The 27188-nt window shown below is 45.8% G+C and overlaps 2 protein-coding genes and 1 long non-coding RNA gene across 4 annotated transcripts in view; 2 read left to right on the forward strand and 1 right to left on the reverse strand.

Moving 5' to 3' along the window:
- The window catches only part of ALS2CL (ALS2 C-terminal like), an 83489-nt gene extending 72529 nt beyond the window's left edge, over positions 1 to 10960 (reverse strand). The window contains exon 1 of one of the 2 annotated variants that reach the window (XM_082192217.1): positions 10828 to 10960. The gene's annotated coding sequence lies outside the window, so the exon portion shown is untranslated. Of the gene's footprint in view, positions 1 to 2176; positions 2412 to 10827 lie in introns of those variants that run through there. The other variant, XM_082192216.1, reaches the window with a different exon arrangement.
- The window catches only part of LOC309515147, a 454911-nt gene that overhangs the window by 303869 nt on the left and 123854 nt on the right, over positions 1 to 27188 (forward strand). The gene's annotated exons all lie outside the window — the stretch shown is intronic.
- TMIE (transmembrane inner ear) overlaps positions 3924 to 27188 on the forward strand; it is a 28748-nt gene continuing 5483 nt past the window's right edge. The window contains exons 1-2 of the mRNA XM_082192673.1: positions 3924 to 4167; positions 21670 to 21787. Of these exons, the coding sequence (XP_082048799.1) occupies positions 4066 to 4167; positions 21670 to 21787 (220 nt within the window). The 5' untranslated portion in view covers positions 3924 to 4065. The remainder of the gene's footprint in view (positions 4168 to 21669; positions 21788 to 27188) is intronic.

The raw sequence follows: 27188 nt of genomic DNA on the forward strand, positions 1-27188 counted from the left end.
AGTGGGTCATCTAGTCTAACCCCCTGCAAGGCAGGTGGGGCATTCCCAGCCCTACCTGGAGCTCCTGAGCATGGAACTTGGGTTTTTTCCATGAAAAGCATTCCATGCCGCCTTAGAAAATGCACATGAAATGTGTTCTCATCACCAAACATGGCAGGCAAGCTTTATTGCCAAAGGATTTTGCCCTTTTTGCCCTGCTTAGACCATCCTCCTACCATTCTTAAAGCTTTAAGACTCGGCATCTGATCTTGCTTTTTTCCTCATCCCTCCCAGTTCTGCTTTCCTTTGCTGCTGCATCTCTTAGACTGCAAGCCTGCGGGCAGGGACTGTCTCGTTTTTTACTTGTCTGCATGCAGGCCTATCTGAGAGTCTATTCAGCTAAAGAGCAGGGTGCAATTGCAAATGAATAAGTCAGCAACAATGCCACACCCCCGACTTCTCTCAAACACCTCCTCAAAAGATCCATCTTTAATCTCAAGCCTTCCACGGGCAAGCTCTCAGTCTCCATGCCCTACTGTAACTAAATACAACAAGGCATTGCATCTCCTGCCTCCACTCCCTGCCTTTCTCTGTTGTTGTCTTTCATGCAGTAATCTCCTGGGAATAAAAAAAGGCTTTTAAAAAATAAATGATCAAACCCAGCAGTTACTTCTCACTTTCTTCCTAACACAACTTTCTGCCCTAACACAGCCATATCTGCACTAAACATTTAAGGCGCATTACAATCCCCAGAAATCTTTTTTTTTGGGGGGGAACGCTTTACCCCCTGCAGAACTACCACTCCCACCACCCTTAAAAAACTACAATTCCCAAGACCCTGGATGGGATGAAGGAGCCATGCGCTTTAAAATATGTTCTAAACATACTTGTACAGTGTGGATTTGACCACACAGGAAAACATCCAGGCCTTTGCTGACACAGTATCAAGTCGAGAAATTTCTGTACCTTTGACAAGAGTAAATCAAGAGTTCAACAGCCACATCCTCCTAAAGTTGCATCTCAGCAGATTGTCCATAGCGCAGAGCTGACCCCTCTCTGTCTCTTTGCAAACTCTGTTCTTTCCCTGACACTTTTTGCACAGCGATGGGCAGGGGAGAAATTTATAAAGAACGTTATGATACAATAATCTTTACTGTCATTGTCTCATACAGAACAATGAAATTGAAAAAAATCTACATCAGACATTCAAAAACCAACAAGCCTGCTATCCCAGCTGTCCCAGCCTGGTTAACCCCCTAAAAACTCTGATACCCCACAATTAAATACAATACACTCCCACAGAGAATACCTTACACTGCGTTTAAAACCAAAATCGCATTGGGATAGAAAATGTTTCTCAGGCAGCTAGTCCTAGTCTTTATAACCCTGTACCTTCTTCCAGAGGGATGCGGGTGGCACTGTGGTCTAAACCACAGAGCCTAGGGCTTGCCGATCAGAAGGTCGGTGGTTCAAATCCCCACGACGGGGTGAGCTCCCGTTGCTCGGTCCCTGCTCCTGTCCACCTAGCAGTTCAAAAGCACGTCAAAGTGCAAGTAGATAAATAGGTACCACTCCGGTGGGAAGGTAAACGGCGTTTCCGTGCGCTGCTCTGGTTCGCCAGAAGCGGCTTAGTCCTGCTGGCCACATGACCCGGAAGCTGTATGCCAGCTCCCTCAGCCAATAAAGCGAGATGAGCGCCGCAACCCCAGAATCAGCCATGACTGGACCTAATGGTCAGGGATCCCTTTACCTTCTACCTTCTTCCAGAAGGCAGAAGCTGAAAGAGATCATTGCCGGGGTGCGCACTATCCTGCACTATCTCTGCAGCTTTCTTATGACACCTGGAAGCATAGATTTGATCCAAGGTGGGAAGAGTGCACCCAATTATTCTCTCTGCAGTCTTTACAACCCTGGACAGCATTGTTTTTCCCCTGACCGTGCAGCTCCCAAACCACACACACACACCATAAATTAACACACACTCAGCAGTCCTCAGGTCCTTTGAGAGATTGTTTTTCCAGAGGATTCTCAGAAAATATAACCTCTGCTGTGCTCTCTTCATCAGGTCTTTACTGTTTTTCTCCCCAGGTTAGGTCACCTCTCAACTCCATTCCCAGAAATCGAAACACCGAGACCTGTCCCACGCACTTCCTCTCAATAATGAGTTTCGGATTACGTTCAGTCGCCCACAACTCACCCGCAGGGAAGACAAAGGCTCATTCTGCTAGAAGGTGGGGTCAGGCGATACCAGCAAGGCACGACCACTGGGCAAGGACCTCAGCTGAGCTGCGCATCGTTTTCCTCTGTGAAACACAAATGGCCTTTGCTCCCCTGTCTGGCCGTTCCCCAAAGTCCCAGCCCTTCAGGAGAATTCTCAGGCTCACATGCTTCCCTGTTGACGGAAGTCTCCCAGGCCAACCCTTCGGATTTGCTCTCCCAAGGAAGAAAAAAAAAAAAGAGAGGCACATCTATGTCTCCCAGGATGCACTGCGAGCGCATTCCTGGTGTTCATGGAAACTGCTTGAACGGCAGCCAAGCACTGTACGCCTTGGCAGAAGGCCACAGCGGCTGTTGTTGAACCTAAGCTAGCAAGCGTTTGAGAGAATTAAGAAGCAAGGATACATACATCACAGCTGACAGCTCTAAGCCGGAAAGCAGAAAGCAGACACTGGATTCAGCATCCGGGACGGAAAAAAATCAGACATTGTTCTGCAACAAGGATAGGAAGGGTCCTCACCCCCAAAGAGCTTACAATCCAACTGGCAGGGGGCAGGAAGTTTGGATGATTACACAACCGCACACTCAAACTTGACATTTTGAAACGTGGAACTTAATTGCGAGGGATCTGTTTGGCATTCACATTGTTACCTAAACTGAGTTTGTGGGCTTGCCCCGCAAGAATGCAAGGCAGAGGATATTACTGAGGGTGCAATAGCCTTTATGGAGGAGTACATTTTGCTCTAGGGACACGGGTGGCGCTGTGTGTTAAACCACAGAGCCTAGGACTTGCCAATCAGAAGACAGGTGGTTCGAATCCCCGTGACGGAGTGAGCTCCTGTTGCTCAGTCCCTGCTCCTGCCAACCTAGCAGTTCGAAAGCACGTCAAAGTGCAAGTAGATAAATAGGTACCGCTCCGACAGGAAGGTAAACGGGGTTTCCGTGCGCTGCTCTGGTTCGCCAGAAGCGGCTTAGTCATGCTGGCCACATGACCCAGAAGCTGTACGCCGGCTCCCTTGGCCAGTAAAGCGAGATGAGCGCCGCAACCCCAGAGTCGGTCACGACTGGACCTAATGGTCAGGGGTCCCTTTACCTTTACATTTTGATCTGCTCCTCAACGCAAATCAAAACTCAGCATGCAACCACGACCTGTCACCCCACCAACACCCCAGAGTTCTCTTCCCTGGGGAAACCCAGCCAGATGGGCGGGGTATAAATAAAAAAATATTATTATTGTTATCATTATTATTATTATTATTCCCTACCCTTTTTCAAAAGAAAGAAATTGGGTGGTGTTGGTGATGGGAGAGATAAGCAACCCTCTTCCAGCGTAAATCAGCTTCTGCGTCTGGTCGCCTGGAGGACGTCGCCGCTCGTCATAGGCGAGCGGCCGTTCTGCAGCTTGCACAGCCCATACAGGTGCCCTTCTCATTTACCCATCTGTGCAACCAGGAGGAGGAAACCAGGCGATTCAGAGCCGGAGAGAAAGCAGGCCTTGGTTAAGTTAATAAGCCGGGTCTCCGGGGAGCCGGGCAAAAGCAGCCAGCAATATCATCCCGCTGCCGACCTGGGAGATCGCACCCATCCACCCCGGCTGCTCCCCGGACCAAGGCTGCTGAGTGTAAACGAACCCAGCCTAATGAATTAATTAATGCCTCCCCAGGGCTGCCTTTGTGGCTGCGAGGGAAGCGGCCGCAGATTGCTGGAGGGTGCACAGCCATCACCGGCAGATGTTAGGGGGGTGGCTGGTGGCGAGCCGGCGATTGACAAGACAGCTAGCAGCCAGCTAGTTGGACCATCCATCAGCCGCCCTTCTCAGGCTCCACTTTGCGGAGAGACAAGAGGAGCAAGACACAGACGGGGGAAAAGATGGCGTTGGACCACCCCATGAGACCGACGCTTTGTCCCTTCAGCGGGTCGCCCTCCTTGCTGTTATGCTACTCCCGGACCGCTCTGAGTCAGCTGATAGAGGTAAGGAGAAAGACCCCTCAGGGGGAAAAAAACCCTGCACAGAATGGAATTATTCTCCTTTAACTGCGTCTGGCACCAGGGCAACTCAGAGACCCTGTTTGGGTTTCAGGTGGTAGCAGCAAGCCAGAGGGGATTGGTTAAGTCAGTTTTCTTCCTATGATGATCCGGACTCTGAATTTTGCACCCCGAGAGAGACAGCTGGTTTGTCTGTACCGGGGGAGACCTAGGGGAGAAAAATCAAGTTTCTAGCTCTCATGGCCGAGGTTTAATTATTATTATTATTATTATTATTATTATTAATACCCTGCCCATCTGGCTGGGTTTCCCCAGCCACTCTGGGCGGCTTCCAACAGAACACCAAAATACAATAACCTATTAAACATTAAAAGCCTCCCTAAACAGGGCTGCCTTCAGATGTTTTCTAAAAGTCTGGTAGTTGTTGTTCTCTTTGACATCTGGTGGGAGGGCGTTCCACAGGGCGGGCGCCACCACCGAGAAGGCCCTCTGCCTGGTTTCCTGTAACTTGGCTTCTCGTAGTGAGGGAACCGCTAGAAGGCCCTCGGCGCTGGACCTCAGCGTCCAGGCAGAATGATGGGGGTGGAGACGCTCCTTCAGGTATACTGGACCATGGCCATTTAGGGCTTTCAAGGTCAGCACCAATACTTTGAATTGTGCTCAGAAACGCACTGGGAGCCAGTGTAGGTCTTTCAAGACCGGTGTTATATGGTTTGTAAGAAAGCTTGCCCAAGTCTGAGAAATGTGGCGCTGTTGTTTGTTTGGGGAATGCACAGCGCATGTAAGAGAGAACTTATTTTGAAAACGTGCAAAGACTACTTCTATCATCGCCATGTAACTACAGCTCCCCCCCCCCACATAGAGGGTGAGCTGCCAAATCAGTGGGTATTTTCTTCCAGATAGGGTTAAGCCTCGGCGGTTGTGTATTTAAAGATTTGCCCTGGACCCCATAGAGAGGGCAGGTGCTATCCTTCCTCTTTGTCCTGGGGCAAGTCTGTCTGTCTTGAATGGAAGGAAAAAGGCGGGGCGATTCTCAATAATTATATTTTCTTTCAAATTAGTGTGCTGTTCTCCAGGGGTGGAGATGCCCTGGTCATTAAGGCTGTATAGAGAAGAGGGCTATTAATGGATACTAGACGCAAATCAGTGTTAGAAACGGAGATAGAAAAGCTAATCGCGAAATAACACCTTAAACCTGGGTTACGGTCACCACAACAGAATGTCTAGGTGCCTTTTCCCCTTCAATGAGAGTTGCTGTTCTTGTTAATTTTATATACTGTTTTGTATTTTAAAGAAAAAAATCTCAGTGCAGTTTACAACACATTAAAAGATCAAATACAACAATCCAGAATTAAACAAATTCAAGCTTCAAGGAAAATATTTCGGATCCTTCTCTAATGGACAATTGGCTTTCCCTTTACAGTGGTGCCTTGGTTCTCAAACTTAATCCGGAAGTCCGTTCCAAAACCAAAACGTTCCAAAACCAAGGTGCGCTTTCCCATAGAAAGTAATGCAAAAGGGATTAATCCGTTCCAGACTTTTAAAAACAACCCCTAAAACAGCAATTTAACATGGATTTTAGTATCGAGACCATTGATCCATAAAATGAAAGTAATAATCATTGCACTGTAAGTAAGACAGTATTGTACAGTGGTACCTCAGGTTACATATGCTTCAGGTTACAGACTCCGCTAACCCAGAAATAATAGTGCTTCAGGTTAAGAACTTTGCTTCAGGATGAGAACAGAATTTGTGCTCCGGCGGCGCGGCAGCAGCAGGAGGCCCCATTAGCTAAAGTGGTGCTTCAAGTTAAGAACAGTTTCAGGTTAAGAATGGACCTCCGGAACAAATTAAGTACTTAACCTGAGGTACCACTGCAGATGATAAAAATTAAAACTATTTTTTTCCCCTTACCTGCACTGATTGTCATTGTTTGGATGGGGGGGCTTTTATCCATTTCTGCAGTTACACAATCAACCAGTAGCGGAACCGGGTTCCACATAGTCACAAAAACAAAGTACCGGTAATTGAAAAAGCCTCAAAAACAAAAATGCAAAATAAAAAGCAAAAACAAAAGCGCCAAACTTTATCTGTTCCGGAAGTCCGTTTGACTTCCGAAATGTTCGAAAACCAAGGCGCAGCTTCTGATTGGTGCAGGCAGCCCGGAAACAATAGCCGACAGCCACATCGGACAATTGGCTTCCGAAAAACATTACAATGGTACCTCGGGTTAAGTACTTAATTCAATCCGGAGGTCCGTTCTTAACCTGAAACTGTTCTTAATCTGAAGCACCACTTTAGCTAATGGGGCCTCCTGCTGCAGCCGTGCCGCTGGAGCACAATTTCTGTTCTCATCCTGAAGCAAAGTTCTTAACCTGAGGTATTATTTCTGGGCTAGCGGTGTGTGTAACCTGAAGCGTATGTAACCTGAAGCGTATGTAACTTGAAGCGTATGTAACCCGAGGTACCACTGTACTTACTTCCAGATTTTCAGAGTTTGAGAACCAAAGTGTTTGAGCACCAAGGCATTTGAGAACCAAGGTACCACTGTATTTGTTTACCTGCTTAATTTTTAGAGCTGCCCTATAGCAGAAGAACTCTAGGGCAGAAGTGTGGTATAGTGGTTAGAGTGTTGGATTAGGACCTGGAAGATCAGTGTTCAAATCCCCACTCGGTCCCCTGAAGCTCACTGGATGACCTTGGAGTCAGTCCCAGTCTCTTCACCGACCTCGCAGGGTCGCTGTAGGGATTAACTGAGGAGGGGGGGTTACTGTGAATGGGGTACCTGTGACCCTGAAGGACCAGGTGCGCAGCCTGGGAGTCATTCTGGACTCACCGCTGTCCATGGAGGCGCAGGTCAATTCTGTGTCCAGGGCAGCTGTTTACCAGCTCCATCTGGTACGCAGGATGAGACCCTACCTGCCCGCAGACTGTCTCGCCAGAGTGGTGCATGCTCTGGTTATCTCCCGCTTGGACTACTGCAATGCGCTCTACGTGGGGCTACCTTTGAAGGTGACCCGGAAACTGCAATTAATCCAGAACGCGGCAGCTAGACTGGTGACTGGGAGCGGCCGCAGAGACCATATAACACCGGTCTTGAAAGACCTACATTGGCTCCCAGTACGTTTCCGAGCACAATTCAAAGTGTTGGTGCTGACCTTTAAAGCCCTAAACAGCCTCGGTCCAGTATACCTGAAGGAGCGTCTCCACCTCCATCATTCTGCCCAGACACTGAGGTCCAGCTCCGAGGGCCTTCTGGCGGTTCCCTCATTGCGAGAAGTGAGGCTACAGGGAACCAGGCAGAGGGCCTTCTTGGTGGTGGCGCCTTCCCTGTGGAACACCCTCCCACCAGATGTCAAAGAGAACAACAACTCCCAGGCTTTTAGAAGACATCTGAAGGCAGCCCTGTTTCGGGAAGCTTTTAATGTTTGATGTATTATAGTATTTTAATATTCTTTTGGAAGCCGCCCAGAGTGGCTGGGGAAGCCCAGACAGATGGGCGGGGTATAAATAATAAATTATTATTATTATTATTATTATTATTATTATTAGGTGGGAGATAAAGCCAAAAAATGAGCTCTTCTGCTGGCCTGCTTAAGAAAGCTGGAGGGGTCAGCCAGATGGAGGTGTCAGTCACAAACCAGGTATCCCGAGATCTCAGCCCTACTTTTGATGAACAGGTTCTCTCACCAGCATATTGGCTTGGTTATGTTCTGAAGTTCTCACCCTGGGCCAGCAGGGGGATACTGTAGATAGTTTTCACTCAGGTCCACATATGCAAATAAGGAGTTGAAAGTGACGTTCATTGATTGGATAGTTACAGAAAGATTGTTACTGTTGCCTTGTAAAGGTAAAGGGACCCCTGACCATTAGGTCCAGTCGTGACAGACTCTGGGGTTGCGGCGCTTTATTGGCCGAGGGAGCTGGCATACAGCTTCCGGGTCATGTGGCCAGCATGACTAAGCCGCTTCTGGCGAACCAGAGCAGCACACAGAAACGCCGTTTACCTTCCCGCTGGAGTGGTACCTATTTATCTACTTGCACTTTTGTGCTTTTGAACTGCTAGGTTGGCAGGAGCAGGGACCGAGCAGCGGGAGCTCACCCAGTCACGGGGATCCGAACCGCCGACCTTCTGATTGGCAAGTCCTAGGCTCTGTGGTTTAACCCACAGCGCCACCCGCGTCCCTACTGTTGCCTTGTGGTGGAGCTCTTGTAGTGGAGCTCTATATAAGCAGGCTGGCTGAACCCTTCAGTTCAGTTCTGTTCTGGCCCGTGAATAAACAAGAGCTGTTTGAAGAATCGCTGTGTCGTCTGATATGTTCACCCACAACCTAACAGGCTTCATGTTTTATTGTTGTTTTCGCCCACTTGTTGATTTTAAAATGAATTGATTTTAGAATGCTGGGTTTTATTGTTGTTAGCCGCTCTGAGCCCAGCTTCGGCTGGGGAGGGTGGGATATAAATAAATTATTATTATTATTTATTATTGCTTGCATTTTATTGTTTGCTGCCTTGATTTATTTTTTTCTTTTATGGGAAAGGAGGAGACAACTGTTGAAAATAAGTAAAGGAATAACCAAACACGCATGTCTGAATTAGCTCTTGTCCAATTTTAAAACACCCAGAACGCCAGTTCCCTAGTTCTCCCTTAGTACCAAAGGAAAAAAACATTTTAGCAAATTCAAAAAACCTGCCAGGACAGAAAACGTACCCCTGAAAAAGAGGACATGTCCTAGAAAAAGAGGACGTATGGCAACCCTAGGCCAACTTGCGCTTAACTCCGGGTGAATAAAAAGCTACAAATCTGCCCATGAGCTTGCCAACTTGGGTAGGTAAAGCCCCTCAGTTATCTGAGGCAAATTCAGGCCAGTTCTTAATCCAAGCATATCCCAAACTTCCCATCTCAGAAGCAAGTTTTCAAAACCTGCTCAGATTCAGACCATCATTAACAGCAATTAGCTCCGCCCATCGGCTCACCATCGCTGAATATTTAAAGCAAGCACCAGCTGCAAACACAGAAGGGGAAATTGGAGGTACAGTGGTACCTCAGGTTAAGTACTTAATTCGTTCCGGAGGTCCGTACTTAACCTGAAACTGTTCATAACCTGAAGCACCACTTTAGCTAATGGGGCCTCCCGCTGCTGCCGCGCCTCCGGAGCACAATTTCTGTTCTCATCCTGAAGCAAAGTTCTTAACCTGAAGCACTATTTCTGGGTTAGCGGAGTCTGTAACCTGAAGCGTCTGTAACCTGAAGCGTCTGTAACCTGAGGTACCACTGTATTGTTCAAAATATCATTATTCATAAAATTTATACACCTCTTGAGGCTGAAAAAACAAACCGTTTACTAAAAGGAATAAAACAATATAGTTACCACTAAGTAATAATTTAAGACATTTGAAAAATTATAACAACAACACGCTAAAAAGAGATGAAAACTCACATCAACTTTCTAAACACCTGGCATATTTAACAAAAATGTTTTTGGCAGGTGCCGAAAACAGTATAGTGATATCAATAGGAAAGGAGTTCCAAAGTGCAGACGCTGCCACACTAAAAGACTGGATTCTTACAACCCATACAGCACTTTTTAAGAAGTTGCCCTCTGAATTTGCTTGCCGCAGACCTTTTGCCATGATTATTAAGACTCCCTGGTCCTGAATGGGGTAACTGTGCCCCTGAAGGACCAGGTGCGCAGCCTGAGATTCATTTTGGAGGCACAGGTCAATTCTGTGTCCAGGGCAGCTGTTTATCAGCTCCGTCTGGTACACAGGATGAGACCCTCCCTGCCCGCAGACTGTCTCACCAGAGTCGTGCATGCTCTGGTCATCTCCCACTTGGACTACTGCAATGCGCTCCATGTGAGGCTACCTTTGAAGGTGACCCGGAAACTGCAACTAATCCAGAATGTGGCAGCTAGACTGCTGACAGGGAGCGGCCGCCGAGACCATATAACACCGGTCCTGAAAGACCTAGATTGGCTCCCAGTACGTTTCTGAGCACAATTCAAAATGTTGGTGCTGACCTTGAAAGACCTAAATGGCCTCGGCCCAGTACACCTGAAGGAGCATCTCCACCCCCATCGTTCTGCCTGGACACTGAGGTCCAGCGCCAAGGGCCTTCTAGTGGTTCCCTCCCTGCGAGAAGCCAAGTTACAGGGAACCAGGCAGAGGGCCTTCTCGGTGGTGGCTCCCGCCCTGTGGAACGCCCTCCCACCAGATGTCAAAGAGAAAAATAACTACCAAACTTTTAGAAGACATCTAAAGGCAGCCCTGTTTAGGGAAGCTTTTAATGTTTAATAGGTTATTGTATTTTATTGTTTTGTTGGAAGCCACCCAGAGTGGCTGGGGGGACCCAGCCAGATGGGTGGGGTATAAATAATAAATTATTATTATATTATATTATTATATTATTAGAGGCAAAGCACCTCTGTCTACCAGGTCTTAAGAGGCAAACAGGGAAAGATGGGTTGCAACACACACTTCTTGTCTCAGAGAGCAAATATTGTCTTAACCCAAGTCCCAGATCTGACTCCCAGAGGCAGTGCTTAAGTAACACACAAGCTGCCTCCAAAAGAACACATTTTAACCACAAGTTTGCATGCAAGACATCTTCACATCTTGCTATCCAAGTGTCACACATCCTACCTGAGCTTTGCCCTGGGTCCCTGGTCAAATCTTGGTAGCCTCTTCTTTTCTAGGCCACTGTGTCCTTTTGAAAAGCTTGTTTTCCCCTTCCTTCCCTTTCCCTCTTTTTGCTTCTTCAAGAAAGACTTTGCTTCAATTTCCTCTTTTTATAAAGCTCCCATTTGGAGAGGAGGCGGGTCTAAAAAGCAGCAGCCCCGCCTCCTAGCCAAACCGACTGACAGTGGAACTTTGCAAAAGATGGAGAGGCCAGTGAATGGGGAGAGGAATTCTGTTGCATGAAGCTAGATGCCTACATTTACCTGGGAGTAAGTCCCATTCAACTATCTGGGGCTGAATGCTGAGTAGAAAGTGCAGTGTAAAGACTTCCTCGTGGGCTAGAGGTTCACTGGGGTTTGAGAAATGAAGAAGAAGAAAAGGAGAACTGTTTATTCCCACCCACCACCACCAAGATCTGCAGAAAAGAATGTGTGTTAAAGATTCCTGTAAAATTCCTAAGGTTGCATAACTAGCAATAGCAAGGTTGCCAGCTGCTTTTAACAGGAGAGCTCCTGTCCCTTTAATATTTGGACACTGGGAGGAAAAGCGGCTTTTCTACTCAAAGGGCTGGGAAAGGACTATTGGACGCCCAAGGAAGATGAATGTTGGAAGATTCAGGACAGAGGAAGATATGATTTATTCGCACAGTGCTTTGTTAAATCTGCAAGTGCAGCTTTCTCCCGATTGAAACGCAGAGTGTTTGAGGACCGGGACATTCGCAGGGAAACAAAAATCCTTGTTTGCAAAGCTGTTGTACTACCAACCTTACTGTATGCTTGTGAAACATGGACCACTTGTAAATGCCACTCTTGCAGCCGGCCGTTGTCGCATACATGAAGATGTTTTTCAGCTTTTTTGGCAGGTCTTTCCCTACAATCCCTAACAAAAATGCTTAAGGTTTTTAAACAAATGTTAAATGGAACATTTTCTTCAATTCGTTATATATCATTTCCCAAAATTTTTTAATTACATTACAATCCCACCACATATGATAAAATGCCCCCTTCTTTTCCTTACACTGCCAACATATATTTGAACTAGTTTTGTACATTTTCCCTAACTGCACTGGTGTCATATACCATCTGTACATCATCTTCATATAAGGCGACGTGGGTTTTGAAGACACTCAAACTCAGGACGCAAGGTAGAAGCGTGCTAAGAGGAAGGCATGCTTGGCAAATCCACACCGTGATCAACTCCCGCACGGAAACCAATGTCCTCACTGTGGAAGGACGTGTGGATCCAGAACTGGCCTCCACAGTCACTTACGGACTCACTGTTAAGACCGTGTTCATGGAATACAATCTTACTCAGCTATGAGTGATCGCCAAAGCAGGAACTGTTGACTCCCTCCAACAGGAGGCAGTGATGCTACCAACCTTGATGGCTTTAGAAGGTTCCCACAAATTCCTGAAGGAGAGAGGGCTATCGATGGCTGGCAACGGCTCTACCTGGAGCTACTAGGGCTTGAACCGGGGACATTCTGTGTGCAAAGCAGATGTTCTGCCACTGAGCTGTGCCCCTGGGGCAGGAGGTCAGCCCAGCCTGACAACTCTCCTCTCCTTCCTTCCACTGCAGTCTTCTCTGCAGACACCAGGAAGCTTTTAGCAGTCTGCTGAGAAAACACGCCAGCTCTTAATAGCCAGAGATCGAGTTTCAGGCACCAGGCAGAAGGCACCAGGGATGGGGGCAGCCTGGCCACCCTGCGCTCTCATGGCAAAGGGGTGGATCCTGCAAGCAAGATGTGTCCAGTTCTGAGGGATATTGGCAAGCTGGAACGTGGGCAGAGCTTGTTTCCTGATGCTCCAGAGGATAGGACCTGAAATGATGGATTTGGATTCCCGGGAGATTCCGACGAAACATTTAAAGAATTTCCTGATGGTAAGAGATGTTCGACAGGGGAACGGACTCCCTCGCAAGATGGCGGACTCTCCTTCGTTGGAGGATTTCCAACAAAGGTCAGGTGGCCGTCTTATAAAATCACAGAGTTGCAAGGGACCTCTGAGGGTCATCCAAACCAACCCGCTGCAAGGCAATCTGTCGGGGATTTTCGAGCTGTGATTCCGACATCGCAGGGGGTTGGACTAGATGATCGCTGGGGGGTTCCCTTCCAAGTCTACGGTTCTGATTCTAGACACCGGGCTGGAAGGAGCGCTTATCTATTGTAATAAACAAAAATCTGCCCTTATGGGGGACACAGGAGCCCTTATAGAGTCCTTTGTAGGTTCTCCATCAGTCGGAGAAAATAACAGAGGCCAACCTGAGAATATTGAGAAGCAAAGCAGCTCGTAAGCCTGTTCTTTATTGATCTGTTGCAACAGGGTGCTCCCCTCACACACAGGAAAGGAGGAGGACCCAGAACCAAGGTGTACCTGTCCTTATATAGACATTTTAAATTGCCCGCCCTGGAGTCCAAGACCACCCCCAGAAACATCATACCTACATCACAGAAGAGGCAGTCTACAACAGAAATCTGAGTGCGTTGTTTATCTCCTGTCTGGCAGGTTACCTGATAATGGTTACTTGATTGGATACCCTGGGGAGCCTGGCCAGTCTTTTGTAATGATAAATACTTAGTTCCTGAGCCAGGTCACAGGCTCACCCTGTTCATACACAGACATACCCTTAAGACAGGATTTGTGAAGGAAAGGACAATGGGGAGGCCTTTCCATTGTCCTTCCACCTTGCAGAGAAATATTTGAGGTCAATTTGGGAGGGACAAAATGGTTTCAGGACTTTTTCTGTGGGGTTTCAAACATGTGGTTTATATATGCAGTTATGAATATTTATTACATATATACAGTGGTACTTCGGGTTAAGTACTTAATTCGTCCCGGAGGTCCGTTCTTAACCTGAAACTGTTCTTAACCTGAAGCACCACTTTAGCTAATGGGGACTCCTGCTGCCACCGCGCCGCCGGAGCCCAATTTCTGTTCTCATCCTGAGGCAAAGTTCTTAACCTGAAGCATTATTTCTGGGTTAGTGTGTAACCTGAAGCGTATGTAACCCGAGGTACCACTGTAGATATAAGACCTTAATATTTTTTATTTTAATATATTGAGGAATATGTAAATAATGCAACACAATTTACATCTTTTTACGACTGGGTGTCCCATCTCTTGGGGTTTATTGAGATGTGATTCCTGCGCTCTTGCCCACCTGAAGAGTCACCCATCACTGGGAGGACACCAGGTGAACCTGGAGGGATAACAGCCCTACAAGGATGTGATCGGCAAGGCTGTGTTTCAGCAACACCCCTGCACAGTGGCTGCTCACATGGATTCTGCCTTTTAACAGCAGACACACTGCCTTTCGAAGGGGAGACAGAAATGCAAGCCTCCCACAATGGATTGTCAAGGGAGTTTGTTTTGGGTGGATGCAGCGAGAGGCTGGGCATGGCTGAAAGATGGGCTTCTGCTGCCCAAAGATAGAATCATAGAATCATAGAGTTGGAAGAGACCACAAGGGCCATCGAGTCCAACCCCCTGCCAAGAAGGAAACACCATCAGAGCACTCCTGACATATGGTTGTCAAGCCTCTGCTTAAAGACCTCCAAAGTAGGAGACTCCACCACACTCCTTGGCAGCAAATTCCACTGTCAAACAGCTCTTACTGTCAGGAAGTTCTTCCTAATGTTTAGGTGGAATCTTCTTTCTTGTAGTTTGGATCCATTGCTCCGTGTCCGCTTCTCTGGAGCAGCAGAAAACAACCTTTCTCCCTCCTCTAGGTGACATCCTTTTATATATTTGAACATGGCTATCATATCACCCCTTAACCTCCTCTTCTCCAGGCTAAACATGCCCAGCTCCCTTAGCCGTTCCTCATAAGGCATCGTTTCCAGGCCTTTGACCATTTGGGTTGCCCTCCTCTGGACACGTTCCAGTTTGTCAGTGTCCTTCTTGAATTGTGGTGCCCAGAACTGGACACAGTACTCCAGGTGAGGTCTGACCAGAGCAGAATACAGTGGCACTATTACTTCCCTTGATCTAGATGCTATACTCCTATTGATGCAGCCCATCAGCTGTAACCCGAACCTTGCTAACCCTCTTCCCTAAGAATTAGCTGGCAGCAACTGAACCGGAGATCAAATAGCAGGCATTAGAATTCCCTAGAAAGCAAGTCTGCCTGGCAGAACTGCAGCTTATCTTCTTCCCTCTGGTGTTGGTGCTGAACTTTCAAGCCCTAAACGGCCTCAGCCCTATATACCTGAAGGAGCAGCTCCACCCCCATCGTTCTGCCTGGACACTGAGGTCCAGCTCCGAGGGCCTTCTGGCGGTTCCCTCCCTGCGAGAAGTGAGGTTACAGGGAACCAGGCAGAGTGCCTTCTTGGTGGTGGCGCCCGCCCTGTGGAACGCCCTCCCGTCAGATGTCAAGGAACTATCTGACTTTTAGAAGACACCTGAAAGCAGCCCTGTTTAGGGAAGTTTTTAATGTTTGATGTTTTTAGCAGTCCGTGGGTGGCGCTGTGGGTTAAACCACAGAGCCTAGGATCAGAAGGTCGGCGGTTTGAATCCCCGCAATGGGGTGAGCTCCCATTGCTCAGTCCCAACTCCTGCCAAACTAGCAGTTCGAAAGCACATCAAAGTGCAAGTAGATAAATAGGTACGGCTTCAGCGGGAAGGTAAACGGCATTTCCGTGTGCTGCTCTGGTTTGCCAGAAGTGGCTCAGTCATGCTGGCCACATGACCCGGAAGCTGTACGCCGGCTCCCTCGGCCAGTAAAGCGAGATGAGCGCCGCAACCCCAGAGTCAGCCACGACTGGACCTAATGGTCAAGGGTCCCTTTACCTTTTAAAACCCAGCCACATGGGCGGGGTATAAATAATAAATTATTACTATTATATTTATATTATTAAAAGAAACAAAGTAAGCAAGTTCCTAGCCCTCATGGGGTTGCCAAGAAAGGGTTAAAACGGGTTCCCCTGAGCCCAGCAGAGGACTGGCAAAGCAGAGGAAGCTCGTCACGTTTCGGCTATTTGGTGACATTACACAAACCGGCTCCCAATTTGTGTGTACGCAAATGCACAGAGGGAGATGCCAAACTGGGTCTTTGACGCGGGTGAAATACAGTGGTGCCTTGGTTCTCAAACTTAATCCATTCTGGAAGCCCGTTCCAAAACCAAAGCATTCCAAAACCGAGGCATGCTTTCCCATAGAAAGTAATGCAAAATGGATCAATCCCCTAAATGGATTAAACCCCTAAAACAGCAGTTTAACATGAATGGCCACCAATCCTGATGGCATCAAAAGAGAATTGCAGTGGTACCTTGGTTTTCAAACTTCAAACATGCATTTTATATCTAACAGGACCACTGATCCATAAAATGAAAGCAATAAACAATGTACTGCAGTCACACAATCAATCAATCAATCAATCAATCATTCAATCAGTAGCCGAACTGGGTTCCACACAGACACAAAAACAAATTAACTGAAAAAGCAAAATAAATAGCAAAAACAGACGGACCTCAGCTTAACACTCAAAGCGCAACACTCAATTCAGAAGTGTAACACTCAAAGCGGAGCACGAGAAAGGTTTGCAAACCGGAACACTTACTTCCGGGTTTACAGCGTTTGGGTTCCAAGTTGTTTGAGTACCAAGGCGTTTGAGAACCAAGGTACAACTGTAAAGCCTAATTTCGCCCCTGGCTTGATACTTCATCTTTCTTTCTTTCTTTCTTTCTTTCTTTCTTTCTTTCTTTCTTTCTTTCTTTCTTTAAAAAAAATGTTTTAATGAGCTTTTAATGGACTTTCTCCTCTATCTTGTAATTTCATATTCAGATAAGAAAGGGGAGGGAGGGAGTAAAGCAATGCAATAGATGTTTTGCAAAACCCTCACGTTCCGTTTGATCCCTTCGAGGACTGCACCAAGCGATTGCAATTTGCCTGCCAGTGGGAATGGGAATTAAAATGCATTGAGGAGGGATTTCTTTTGGGGGGTGGGGGTTGTTTTTAGGAATACCGTTTTGCTTTTAAATTTGTCTTCGTATTTACAATTGCGCCAGTCACTTAGAAAGTAACTGTTTAAAAACAAAAGCGAAAATGCATCTTAAATTCCGATAACCTGCCCCTCCCAGTTTGCGTTTCCTCAGTTGCAGCACGTACTCTGAACAGCAAGCGGCGCTGCAACACAGTTTAATTGGCACCGCAGACTGTTGCCAGCAACGTTATTTGCAAATGCAATCGCGTATTCCAGCAAGATACGGCTGGAAAAAATATTTTTATTAGCTTGCTCTGAGCTTGATTCCGTTTTGAATCCTCACTTGTGCAAAGATCTAAGGACAGCGCAAGCTTCCTTCAAAGGGTTTGCTGCCTTTGAAGTTGCTTTTTTCAAACATTAATTACGGGGCGCACTAATCTTCCTAGGGATTGCCAACTTATTTGCTTCGCTCTCTTGTTTCTGCTCCTCTGCTCTGCTTTTCCTAGCAGCTTCCTCTACAGTCATGCTTACTTCCAGGTGGAGAGTTGCTGCTATTTAATTTGTAACCACTGAGTGCCCAGATTGACTCCTAAGCCGCTTTGTTGTTGTTGTTTAGTCATTTAGTCATGTCCAACGCTTGGTGACCCCCTGGACCAGAGCACGCCAGGCACTTTTGTCTTCCACTGCCTCCCGCAGTTTGGTCAGACTCATGCTGGTAGCTTCGAGAACAGACTTCCGGGGTTGGCGCGATCTGGGAATGGCGGATTCCTTCCGAGCTCCGGAGGGAATCGGCTCAGCGGGGGACGGGTCTTTGCCGTGCCGGCGACACGGGGACCCTTAAAACCGCAGGCGCGGAAGCCTGCGGACTGAAGACTCGGTGGGTGCCTTAAGCGCCCCCCCTGATTCGCAAAGAGCCTTTTTAAAGGCTGCGGAGGGGATACGGGGGGCGGCGTGGCACTGAGAGTCCATCGCTACCCCCGCTGAGCGAAGCCGCGAGCCATGACCGGGAGCGCTGACTTCCTTCCTTGAAATTCGGCCGAAAAGAACAACCCGTGAGTAAATTGGAATCGGACTTTAAGATTTTCCTATTTGAATTTGAGACGATCGGGGGGTGTGCTAAAAGGAAGTCCGCACCCCCCCCTTGCAGACGAACTAAAGCAACGACGTACGAACTAAGCTGGAGAGTTTACCCTGCAAAGGGTGAGTTTAAAAGGACTGTAACTCCCAAGATTGGGCAAAAAAAAGTAATTTTGTGCAGGAGAGTGAAGTTTTGGAGGTTTCTTCTTTTTGCTGTAAACAACCCTCCCCCCCGGGCCCGGGAGCATCCTATTTGGAAGCCTGTAAGCACAGAATTTGACAGCTGTCAAAGCTGTCAAATAGACAGTCTACAGGAAAAAATTGCTACATAAGACCCCTCTGGAATAAAAGGTGTTACAATTGAACTTAAATTGTTGGAAACAAAGTAATAAAAATAAGAAAGAGGATTGTTGGAGAAAACAACGTTAAGTAATCAGATTCCCCCTAGGGGGAACTCTGTGGAACTACAATGGCTGTGGATGGAAAGATACTGGAGCAAATCGAAAGGATGTTTCAACTGGTGGGAACCTTACAAGAGCATACTTCGGAAATGAGTAAACATATGATGACCTTGACTACTGAAACAAGTAGTCCTGCTGATTGTAAGGAGGATTGGAAGGAGAAAGAACCCACAGCTGAACTTGAAATGATAATCAAAGAAAAGGAGACAAAACAAGAGAAAGAGAAAGTAAAGTTAAATGTTGACCAGAATCTGACATCTGTGGAATACAAGCAAGGAGACTATTGGATTGAATCTACTACAAACCTACGAAAGATGCAAAAGATGAAAGTGGAGGCCCTGGAAGCTTATGGAATGCAAGAATTTAAAATAAAGAAATATAATTGGGGCCTCCACATTGACTTTGACTCTGACTATGATTTGAAAGATCCATGCCTTGTGGAAATTCTTCAGCAGTTCTACTTAAGAGACTATGGATGGATTGTGATAGACCTCTTTCGAGATTTGATGTCTGACACAAAGGATTACCAACAAGACCGGCGGAGAGGGACTGTGATAGACTTGAGAGCCTCGGACGTGTGGGACCCAGGCTAAGAACTGACATTGTGGACTTGTATTGGGAAGGGACGCAAACCGGGGATGGGAGGGAGGGAAAGATGTAATTTTAACAACACTCAGGACAATGGAAATTAATCAATAGGACCGATATTAAAGACAAAATGGGAAATCGAGGGAAGGGAACTGAGGTCCAACTTAGAACAACTGTTTTTATTTTTAAAAGGGCTATTATTGAGAAGGTTAGGAGGTTGAGAAACGACAATTTGCTGATATAACTTTGGGAATAGGGATGCAAGGGAGGGGGTGGGGGGAAGTCAGAGACCAGGGTTATGAAAATAAGTGTTTTTTCTGAAACTTTATATTCTTTTTGTTTTTGTGTCTTTTTTGTCTGTTTGTTTTTCTGTTTGTTTGTCTATAAAAAATGTGAAAACCCAATAAAAATTTTATAAAAAAAAAATAGCTTCGAGAACACTGTCCCACCATCTCGTCCTCTGTCGTCCCCTTCTCCTTGTGCCCTCCATCTTTCCCAACATCAGGGGTCTTTTCCAGGGAGTCTTCTCTTCTCCTGAGGTGGCCAAAGTATTGGAGCCTCAGCTTCAGGATCTGCCCTTCCAGTGAGCACTCAGGGCTGATTTCCTTCAGAATGGAGAGGTTGGCAACTAATAGACTATATGGAGATGGCGGAAATGACTGGCAGAATCTGAGACCAGGGAGAAGAGTTGGTGGAAGAAGATTTGAGGAAATTTAAAATTCATTTGCAGAAATATTGTAAAATTTTTGAATGCTGATGACATTGAAATGAATTGAAGGGGTTCTAGCAACAAGGTAAAATGTAAGATGGGATTAATAATAGATAAACTAATAGGACATGAATTTGCTGAACCAATTTTTAAAAGGGATACAAAAATGGGAGACGTGAGGAAGTCAGGAAAATAAGTTAACTAAAGATGAGAAATTAAGAAAGAGGGAATTTTTGTTTTCTTTTATATGTGTTTTTTTCTCTTTTTTTCTTTGTGTTTAATGTCTGTATTTTTGTATTTTGTAATTTTGTATCTCTTTCGTTTTTGTATTTTTCTAAACTTTTCTATTGATAAAACCTAATAAAATATTATATAAAAAAACAACAACAGAATGGATAGGTTGGATCTTCTTGCAGTCCATGGGACTCTCAAGAGTCTCCTCCAGCACCAGAATTCAAAAGCATCCATTCTTCGGCGATCAGCCTTCTTTATGGTCCAGCTCTCACTTCCATACATCACTACTGGAAAAACCAGAGCTTGACCTATACTGACCTTTGTCGGCAAGGTGATGTCTCTGCTTTTTAAGATGCTGTCTAGGTTTGTCATTGCTTTTCTCCCAAGAAGCAGGCCACTTTCAATTTTGTGGCTGCTGTCACCATCTGCAGTGATCATGGAGCCCAAGAAAATAAAATCTCTCACTGCCTCCATTTCTTCCCCTTCTATTTGCCAGGAGGTGATGGGACCAGTGGCCATGATCTTCGTTTTTTGGATGTTGAGCTTCAGCCCAACAGATACTCCATTTCCTCAAGGTCTTGAGAAAGAACAATGTTAAAGAACAATCGATGACCTCCTTCTACCGGTCCACAATAGAAAGTGTCCTCTCATATTGTATCACAGTGTGGTACGTTGGCTTGACAGCCACGGACAGAAAGTCTTTACACAGGGTGGTGAGCACAGCGCATGGTATCATGGGCTGTCCCCTGAGCCCGCTAGATGACATCGCAATGGATCTTTGCCTTAGGAGAGCAAGAAAAATTCTCAGGGACGATTCACACCCCCGCCAGCTCCTCTTTAATCTTCTACCCTCAGGCAGGAGATATAGAAGCATAATCAGTCGTACCAATGGGCTACAAAACAGTTTCTATCCGTGGGCTGTTAGAACAGAAAATAATATAGTGCAACTGACTTTCGGGGTTGGTGTGTCACACGACAAGCAGAGTGCCATGAGATTGAGTGTTTTTGTGTGGGGGGAGGCTTGGTTAATTTCATTGTACACAGGTTGTACATTGACAATAAAGGTATTAGTTACAGGTAGGTAGCCGTGTTGGTCTGCCGTAGTCGAAACAAAATAAAAGAATTCCTTCCAGTAGCACCTTAGAGACCAACTAAGTTTGTTATTGGTGTGAGCTTTCGTGTGCATGGACACCTCTTCAGATAATAAAAGGTATTATTATAACATTACGCATTAGCAATTAGCTCCAGCATTGCCTCTGATGTTTGATCACACGACATTAACCACAAGCCACAAGTATCCTGCAGTTCCTTGAGAAACACAGCAGTTTCATCCACCAGCTTTCACTCAGTCTTAAAAAATAAGTTGCGATTAAGCTGAGGTGTGTACGCCGAGGATAGTAACTGCACATGCTCAGATGACAGGAGTTTGGTCCACCAGGCCCAGGCAGGAAGTTATGATTACATCCTTCCACAGTGGTTAGTTGAGAACAATTTTTAACTTTTCTATATGGTTTGTATTATGCTTATATTGCTGTAAACAGCTTTGGTCTATACCTTTAATGGCAACGGCGGCCTATGTTTGAGACCTGTGACCTGCAAGTGTAGGGCAGTATATCTTTATATTTATATATTTTTTGTTGATTAAATTTATATACTTCCCTACACACGCAGGTCGCAGATCTCATTCACAGGCCACCTGGGCCATTAAAAGTATCGACCAAAGCTGTTTAAGTTAATGATATATTAATTCCAATGGGTCTACTCTGAGTAGGGCTTAGCTCCGCCCGTATGCTCTAACACTTCCTGTTCTTTTTTTAGGCCACCACCGAGCCACCGAAAAAGAAACCGGACCCCATCACATCGGAGACTGTGGTGATCTGGGGCTTGCGCCTCTGGCAAGTGGTTGGGATCTTTGCCCTATTTGTCATGAGCGTCAGTAAGTCCCACCTCTCTGCCTTCCATCCTAACCCCGAGAGCCTCATTCCAGCATTAGAAACTCAGATATACAGTGGTACCTTGGTTCTCAAACTTAATGCGTTCCAGAAGTATGTTCCAAAACCAAAGCGTTCCAAAACCGAGACGTGCTTTTCCATAGAAAGTGATGCAAAATGGATTAATCTGTTCCAGACTTTTGAAAGCAACCCCTGAAACATAGCTGTCAACGTTTCCCTTTTCTTGAGAGGAATCCTATTCGGAATAAGGGAATTTCCCTTTGAAAAAGGGAAACGTTGACAGCTATGCCCTGAAACAGCAATTTGACATGAATTTTACTATCTCATGAGGCCATGGATCCATAAAGTGAAACCAATAAACAATGTACTGCAGTCACACAATCAATCCATCAGTAGCTGAACTGGGTTCCACACAGTCACAAAAACAAAAAGTGCTAAGCTGTGGGTGAACATATCAGACGACACAGCGATTCTTCAAACAGCTCTTGTTTATTCACAGGCCAGAACAGAACTGAACTGAAGGGTTCAGCCAGCCTGCTTATATAGGGCTCCACTACAACGCAACAGTAGCCACTTTCTGTAACTATCCAATCACTGAACGTCACTTTCAATCCCTTATTTGCATATCCATATCAACAGAAAGGAAAAAAACCTCCACATGTGGTGGCAATGGCCCCAAGTCCAACTATTCTGGACAACAATCATATGAGAAATATGCAAAATAGCTAAACAAGTCTTAGAAGTCACCCCAGAACTGGGCCTACTAAACATCTTCCAAGATCATAGAACAAGGATGGGGAATTTATGGTCCTCCAGATCAAACTGGACTCCCAGTTCATGCTGGCAGGGGCTCATGGGAACTGGAGTCCAAGGATGTCTGAAAGTCCACAGATTTCCCGCCCATGAATGTATGCAAAATTTGCACCGACAGTATTGAGCCCCACAACTTACCACTTGTCCGCGCAGAGGAGGGGACCCCATCTTCTTAGGGCTCGAAGCTCGCCGTCCCCGGGAAGAAGGGTAAATAAATAGCAGGACTTTGTGGGTGAAAAAAGGTGGCTCTTTGGCTGAACGCAGAGTTCCTTCCTCCAGAATGCATAACCAGGATTTGCCCAGCATCAGATCTGGAGGGCTAAGAAATTCTTGAGACAGGCCTGTCTGGCCTGGGAGGTCCTGGTTTCAGTCCGGAGCGGGGAGATAAGGCGAGAAATTTCATGGCGACAGGATTGTCCTCTTATCTTCCTCCCTGAAATGCTTTGAAGTTTTCCTGAAGGCGGGATCTGAGAAAGGGGCTCTTTCTTTGACCATTGATGGGATGACCAAACCCTAATTCTGGTGGAGGAGATCAAAGACCTCTGAAGGCAGCAGTAGAGGTGTAGATTCACAGAAAGCCCACCCAGGTAAAGGACCCTTTCCTGTGTTCCCCACCAAGCATTCCTCTGAGGGTCTCTGAAGACCCCAGAGCCTTGTCTGTTTTGCACTGTCCTTCAGGTAGTCTGTGCCTAAGCTTAAAGCAATAAAACCATGCATAAAAAAGAGTGGAAAACAGCTTTTTTAAGCATGCGAATGGTCATTTAAATCAGTGATAAGCCAAGAGCAGCTTGAAATGCGTGCAAATAGTCTACATATCTGGGTTCGTATGCAGGGATTGTCCTAAGACCTTTGCTCAGATAGGAAGAGGCAGGTCAAACATTGTTGAAGAGTGATTCATGCTGTTTTCTGATGGATTTCACGAAAGAGAGAATTTGATACCCGAGGGAACTTCCCGTTCTCTGTGGCCAGTGATGAAAAGAAGGAGTTAATAGGATCTGGATCATTTTAGAGTCAGGGTGGGCCTGCTTTAGCCTGTAGAATCATAGAATTGTAGAGTCAGAAGGGGACCCCCCAAAATCATCTAGTCCAACCCCAACGTCCACAAAGGCTGACAATGATGCTAAAATCCAGCATCGCCTGAGCTCTGTGAGTGCGGCTTTCTCCCGATCGAAGTGCAGAGTGTTTGAGGACCGGGACATTCGCAGGGAAACCAAAATGCTTGTTTGCAAAGCTATTGTACTACCAACCATACTGTACGCTTGTGAAACACGGACCACTTATAAACGCCATCTCCCTCAAAAGATTCCATCAACGGTGTCTCTGAAAATTTTTACACATCACTTGGGAAGGCAAGTGAACTAATGTCAGTGTGCTGGAAGAAGCAAAGATCACCAGTGTTGAAGCAATGATTCTTCAACATCAACTTCGTTGGACTGGTCATGTTGTGCGGATGCCTGATGATTGTCTTCCAAAGCAACTACTCTACTCCGAACTTAAAAATGGAAAGCGTAGTGCTGGTGGTCAGCAAAAGAGATCCAAAGACTGTCTCAAGGCAAATCTTTAAAAATGTAGTATAAACCCCAACAATTGGGAAATACTTGCCTGTGAGCGCCTTTACCAAAGGTGTCGTGGGCTTTGAAGACACTTGAACTCAGGACGCAAGGGAGAAACGTGCTAAGAGGAAGGCACGCTTGGCAAATCCACACCGTGATCAACTCCTGCCCAGAAACCAATGTCCCCACTGTGGAAGGACGTGTGGATTCAGAATTGGCTTCCACAGTCACTTACGGACTCATTGTTAAAACCGTGTTTATGGAAGACAATCTTACTCGGCGACGAGGGATCGCCAAAAAAGAAGAATAATGCAAGGCAGCCCTGTTTAGGGAAGCTTTTAATGTTTGATGTATTACTGTATTTTAATATTTTGTTGGAAGCTGTCCAGAGTGGCTGGGGAAGCCCAGCCAGATGGGAGGGGTATAAATAATTTATTATTATTATTATTGTTATTATTATTATTATTATTGTTATTATTATTATTGTTGTTGTTGTTGTTGTTGTTGTTGTTGTTGTTGTTATTATTATTATTATTATTATTATTATTATTATTATTACAGCTAAAGAAACCCTGGCATTGATGCCATCAAACCTCTGCTTAAAAACCTCCAGTGAAGCGTATTATTATTATTATTACCTTTGAGTATTGTCCTTGTTTTACCACTCCCTGCATGTTTAGCCTGATGGGTTTTTACATTTGTAAAAGAGCAAGGGGATTCGATTCCTGGGGAGAGAAATGTGCGCTGTCACGGGCACTTAAAAATGGCAAACATTCAATTGCTCGGGCTGTTAAATCCATGCTGGAATGCACCGTTCCAGCATTAGGGCTCTAATTTCACCGCTGGCATCTGAAGTAGGAAGGAACACAGCCTGTGTTTGGTGTGTAGAGGATTGGCACTGTTAAATAAGCATCACTGTTTTGGATGGTCAAAGTGACCAGATGTTTCAAGCTTCTATATGTCTGTCTGTCTGTCTGTCTGTCTGTCTGTCTGTCTATCTATCATCTATCTATCTATCTATCTATCTATCTATCTATCTATCATCTATCTATCTATCATCATCTATCTAGATCTATCATCTATCTATCTATCTATCTATCTATCATCTATCATCTATCTATCTATCTATCTATCTATCTATCTATCTATCTATCTAATCTTTCTATTTTAAAACCATCCTCTTGCCTAGCAGCTAGAATGGGGGAGGGCTTCAATGTACTGTATTTTTTGCTCTATAAGTCTCACTTTTTCCCTCCTAAAAAGTAAGGGGAAATGTGTGTGCGTCTTATGGAGCGAATGCAGGCTGCACAGCTATCCCAGAAGCCAGAACAGCAAGAGGGATTGCGATCCCTCTTGCTGTTCTGGCTTCTGAGATTCAGAATATATTTTTTTCTTGTCTTCCTCCTCCAAAAACTAGGTGCGTCTTGTGGTCTGGTGCGTCTTATAGAGCGAAAAATAAGGTAGTCTTTTCCGTTTCATGCGGGAGACAGACTGACAATCTCAAGGGAATTACAGTGGTACCTCGGGTTAAGAACTTAATTCGTTCCGGAGGTCCGTTCTTAAGCTGAAACTGTTCTTAACCTGAGGAACCACTTTAGCTATGGGGCCTCCAGCTGCCAACGTTCGCAAGAAGCACAACACAAAACCCCTTCTCTGAACGGTGATTAAGCATCCAAGCTTTCCGAGAGGTTTTCAAACTACAGCGGTACCTTGGTTCTCAAACTGAATCTGTTCCGGAAGTCCGTTCCAAAACCAAAGCGTTCCAAAACCAAGACGCGTTTTCCCGTAGAAAGTAATGCAAAAGGGATTAATCCATTGCAGACTTTTAAAAACAACCCCTAAAACAGCAATTTAACATGGTTTTTACTATCTAACATAGGGGTCAGCAAACTTTTTCAGCAGGGGGCCAGTCCACTCTCCCTCAGACCTTGTGGGGGGCCAGACTATATTTTGAAGGGGGGAGGGAATGAACAAATTCCTATGCCCCACAAATAACCCAGAGATGCATTTTTTTAAAAAAAGACACATTCTACTCATGTAAAAACACGCTGATTCCCAGACCATCCGGGGGCCGGATTTAGAAGGTGATTGGGTCGGATCTGGCCACCAGGCTTTAGTTTGCCTACCCAAGATCTAACGAGACCATTGATCCATAAAATGAAAGCAATAAACAATGTATTGCAGGCACACAACCAATCCATCAGTAGCTGAACTGGGTTGCACACAGTCACAAAATTAAAAAAGAGCCGCAAAAATGCAAAATTAATACCAGTAGCAAAAATAGACCTCAGTGTAACACTCAAAACAGAAGCATGACACTCAAATCGGAAGTTTAACACTCAAAACGGAGCATGCTTGACTTGAGAAAAAAGTTCGCAAACCGGAACACTTACTTCCGTGTTTGCAGCGTTCGGGTTCCAAGTTGTTTGAGTACCAAGGCGTTTGAGAACCAAGGAACCACTGTATAGCATTGGAACTGATTTGCAGAAATCACCCACATAATTAACCATTTTCATTTGTTAGGACAACTGCAGCCTTCCTTAAAGGCTGATTAAATGCTTTGCTATCTTGTCTCCTCAGCAAGGCTTCTTATTTTTTTTTAACTTCCTCTAATTTACGGTTTCCAATTCCATCGCTGCTGAACGATGGCAAATGTTCCATCAATTCCTTCCTGCCTGATGCGTTCCTCATTTTTCATCCTCTCCTGCCTCCTTTTTTTTCACCTCCCAAGTTGAGGCTTCTCATTACCCCACACATCGGACACTGAGATCCTCCTGAACCTGCCTGGATATGTTAATCCCAGATAGGGCAGCGCTGCTTGGGGTTTCTCAGCCGGCGGCCAAAGGCACTCTGCACGTGCTCAGGGGATCTCTTCCCTCTGTTATCACGGTGTGCAATCCGGTGAAGGGAAACCTTAACATACACAGTCTCTTAAACAAGCTTTGCCAGAGAACTAAAGCGGCAGTGATCGCTTCCAACACACTGAAAGATCTGTGTCAGCGAAGGAGGGTTTGAAATG

The sequence above is a fragment of the Podarcis vaucheri genome (assembly GCF_965113315.1).
Source record: "Podarcis vaucheri genome assembly, chromosome: 12".
NCBI classification, from domain to species: Eukaryota; Metazoa; Chordata; class Lepidosauria; order Squamata; family Lacertidae; genus Podarcis; species Podarcis vaucheri.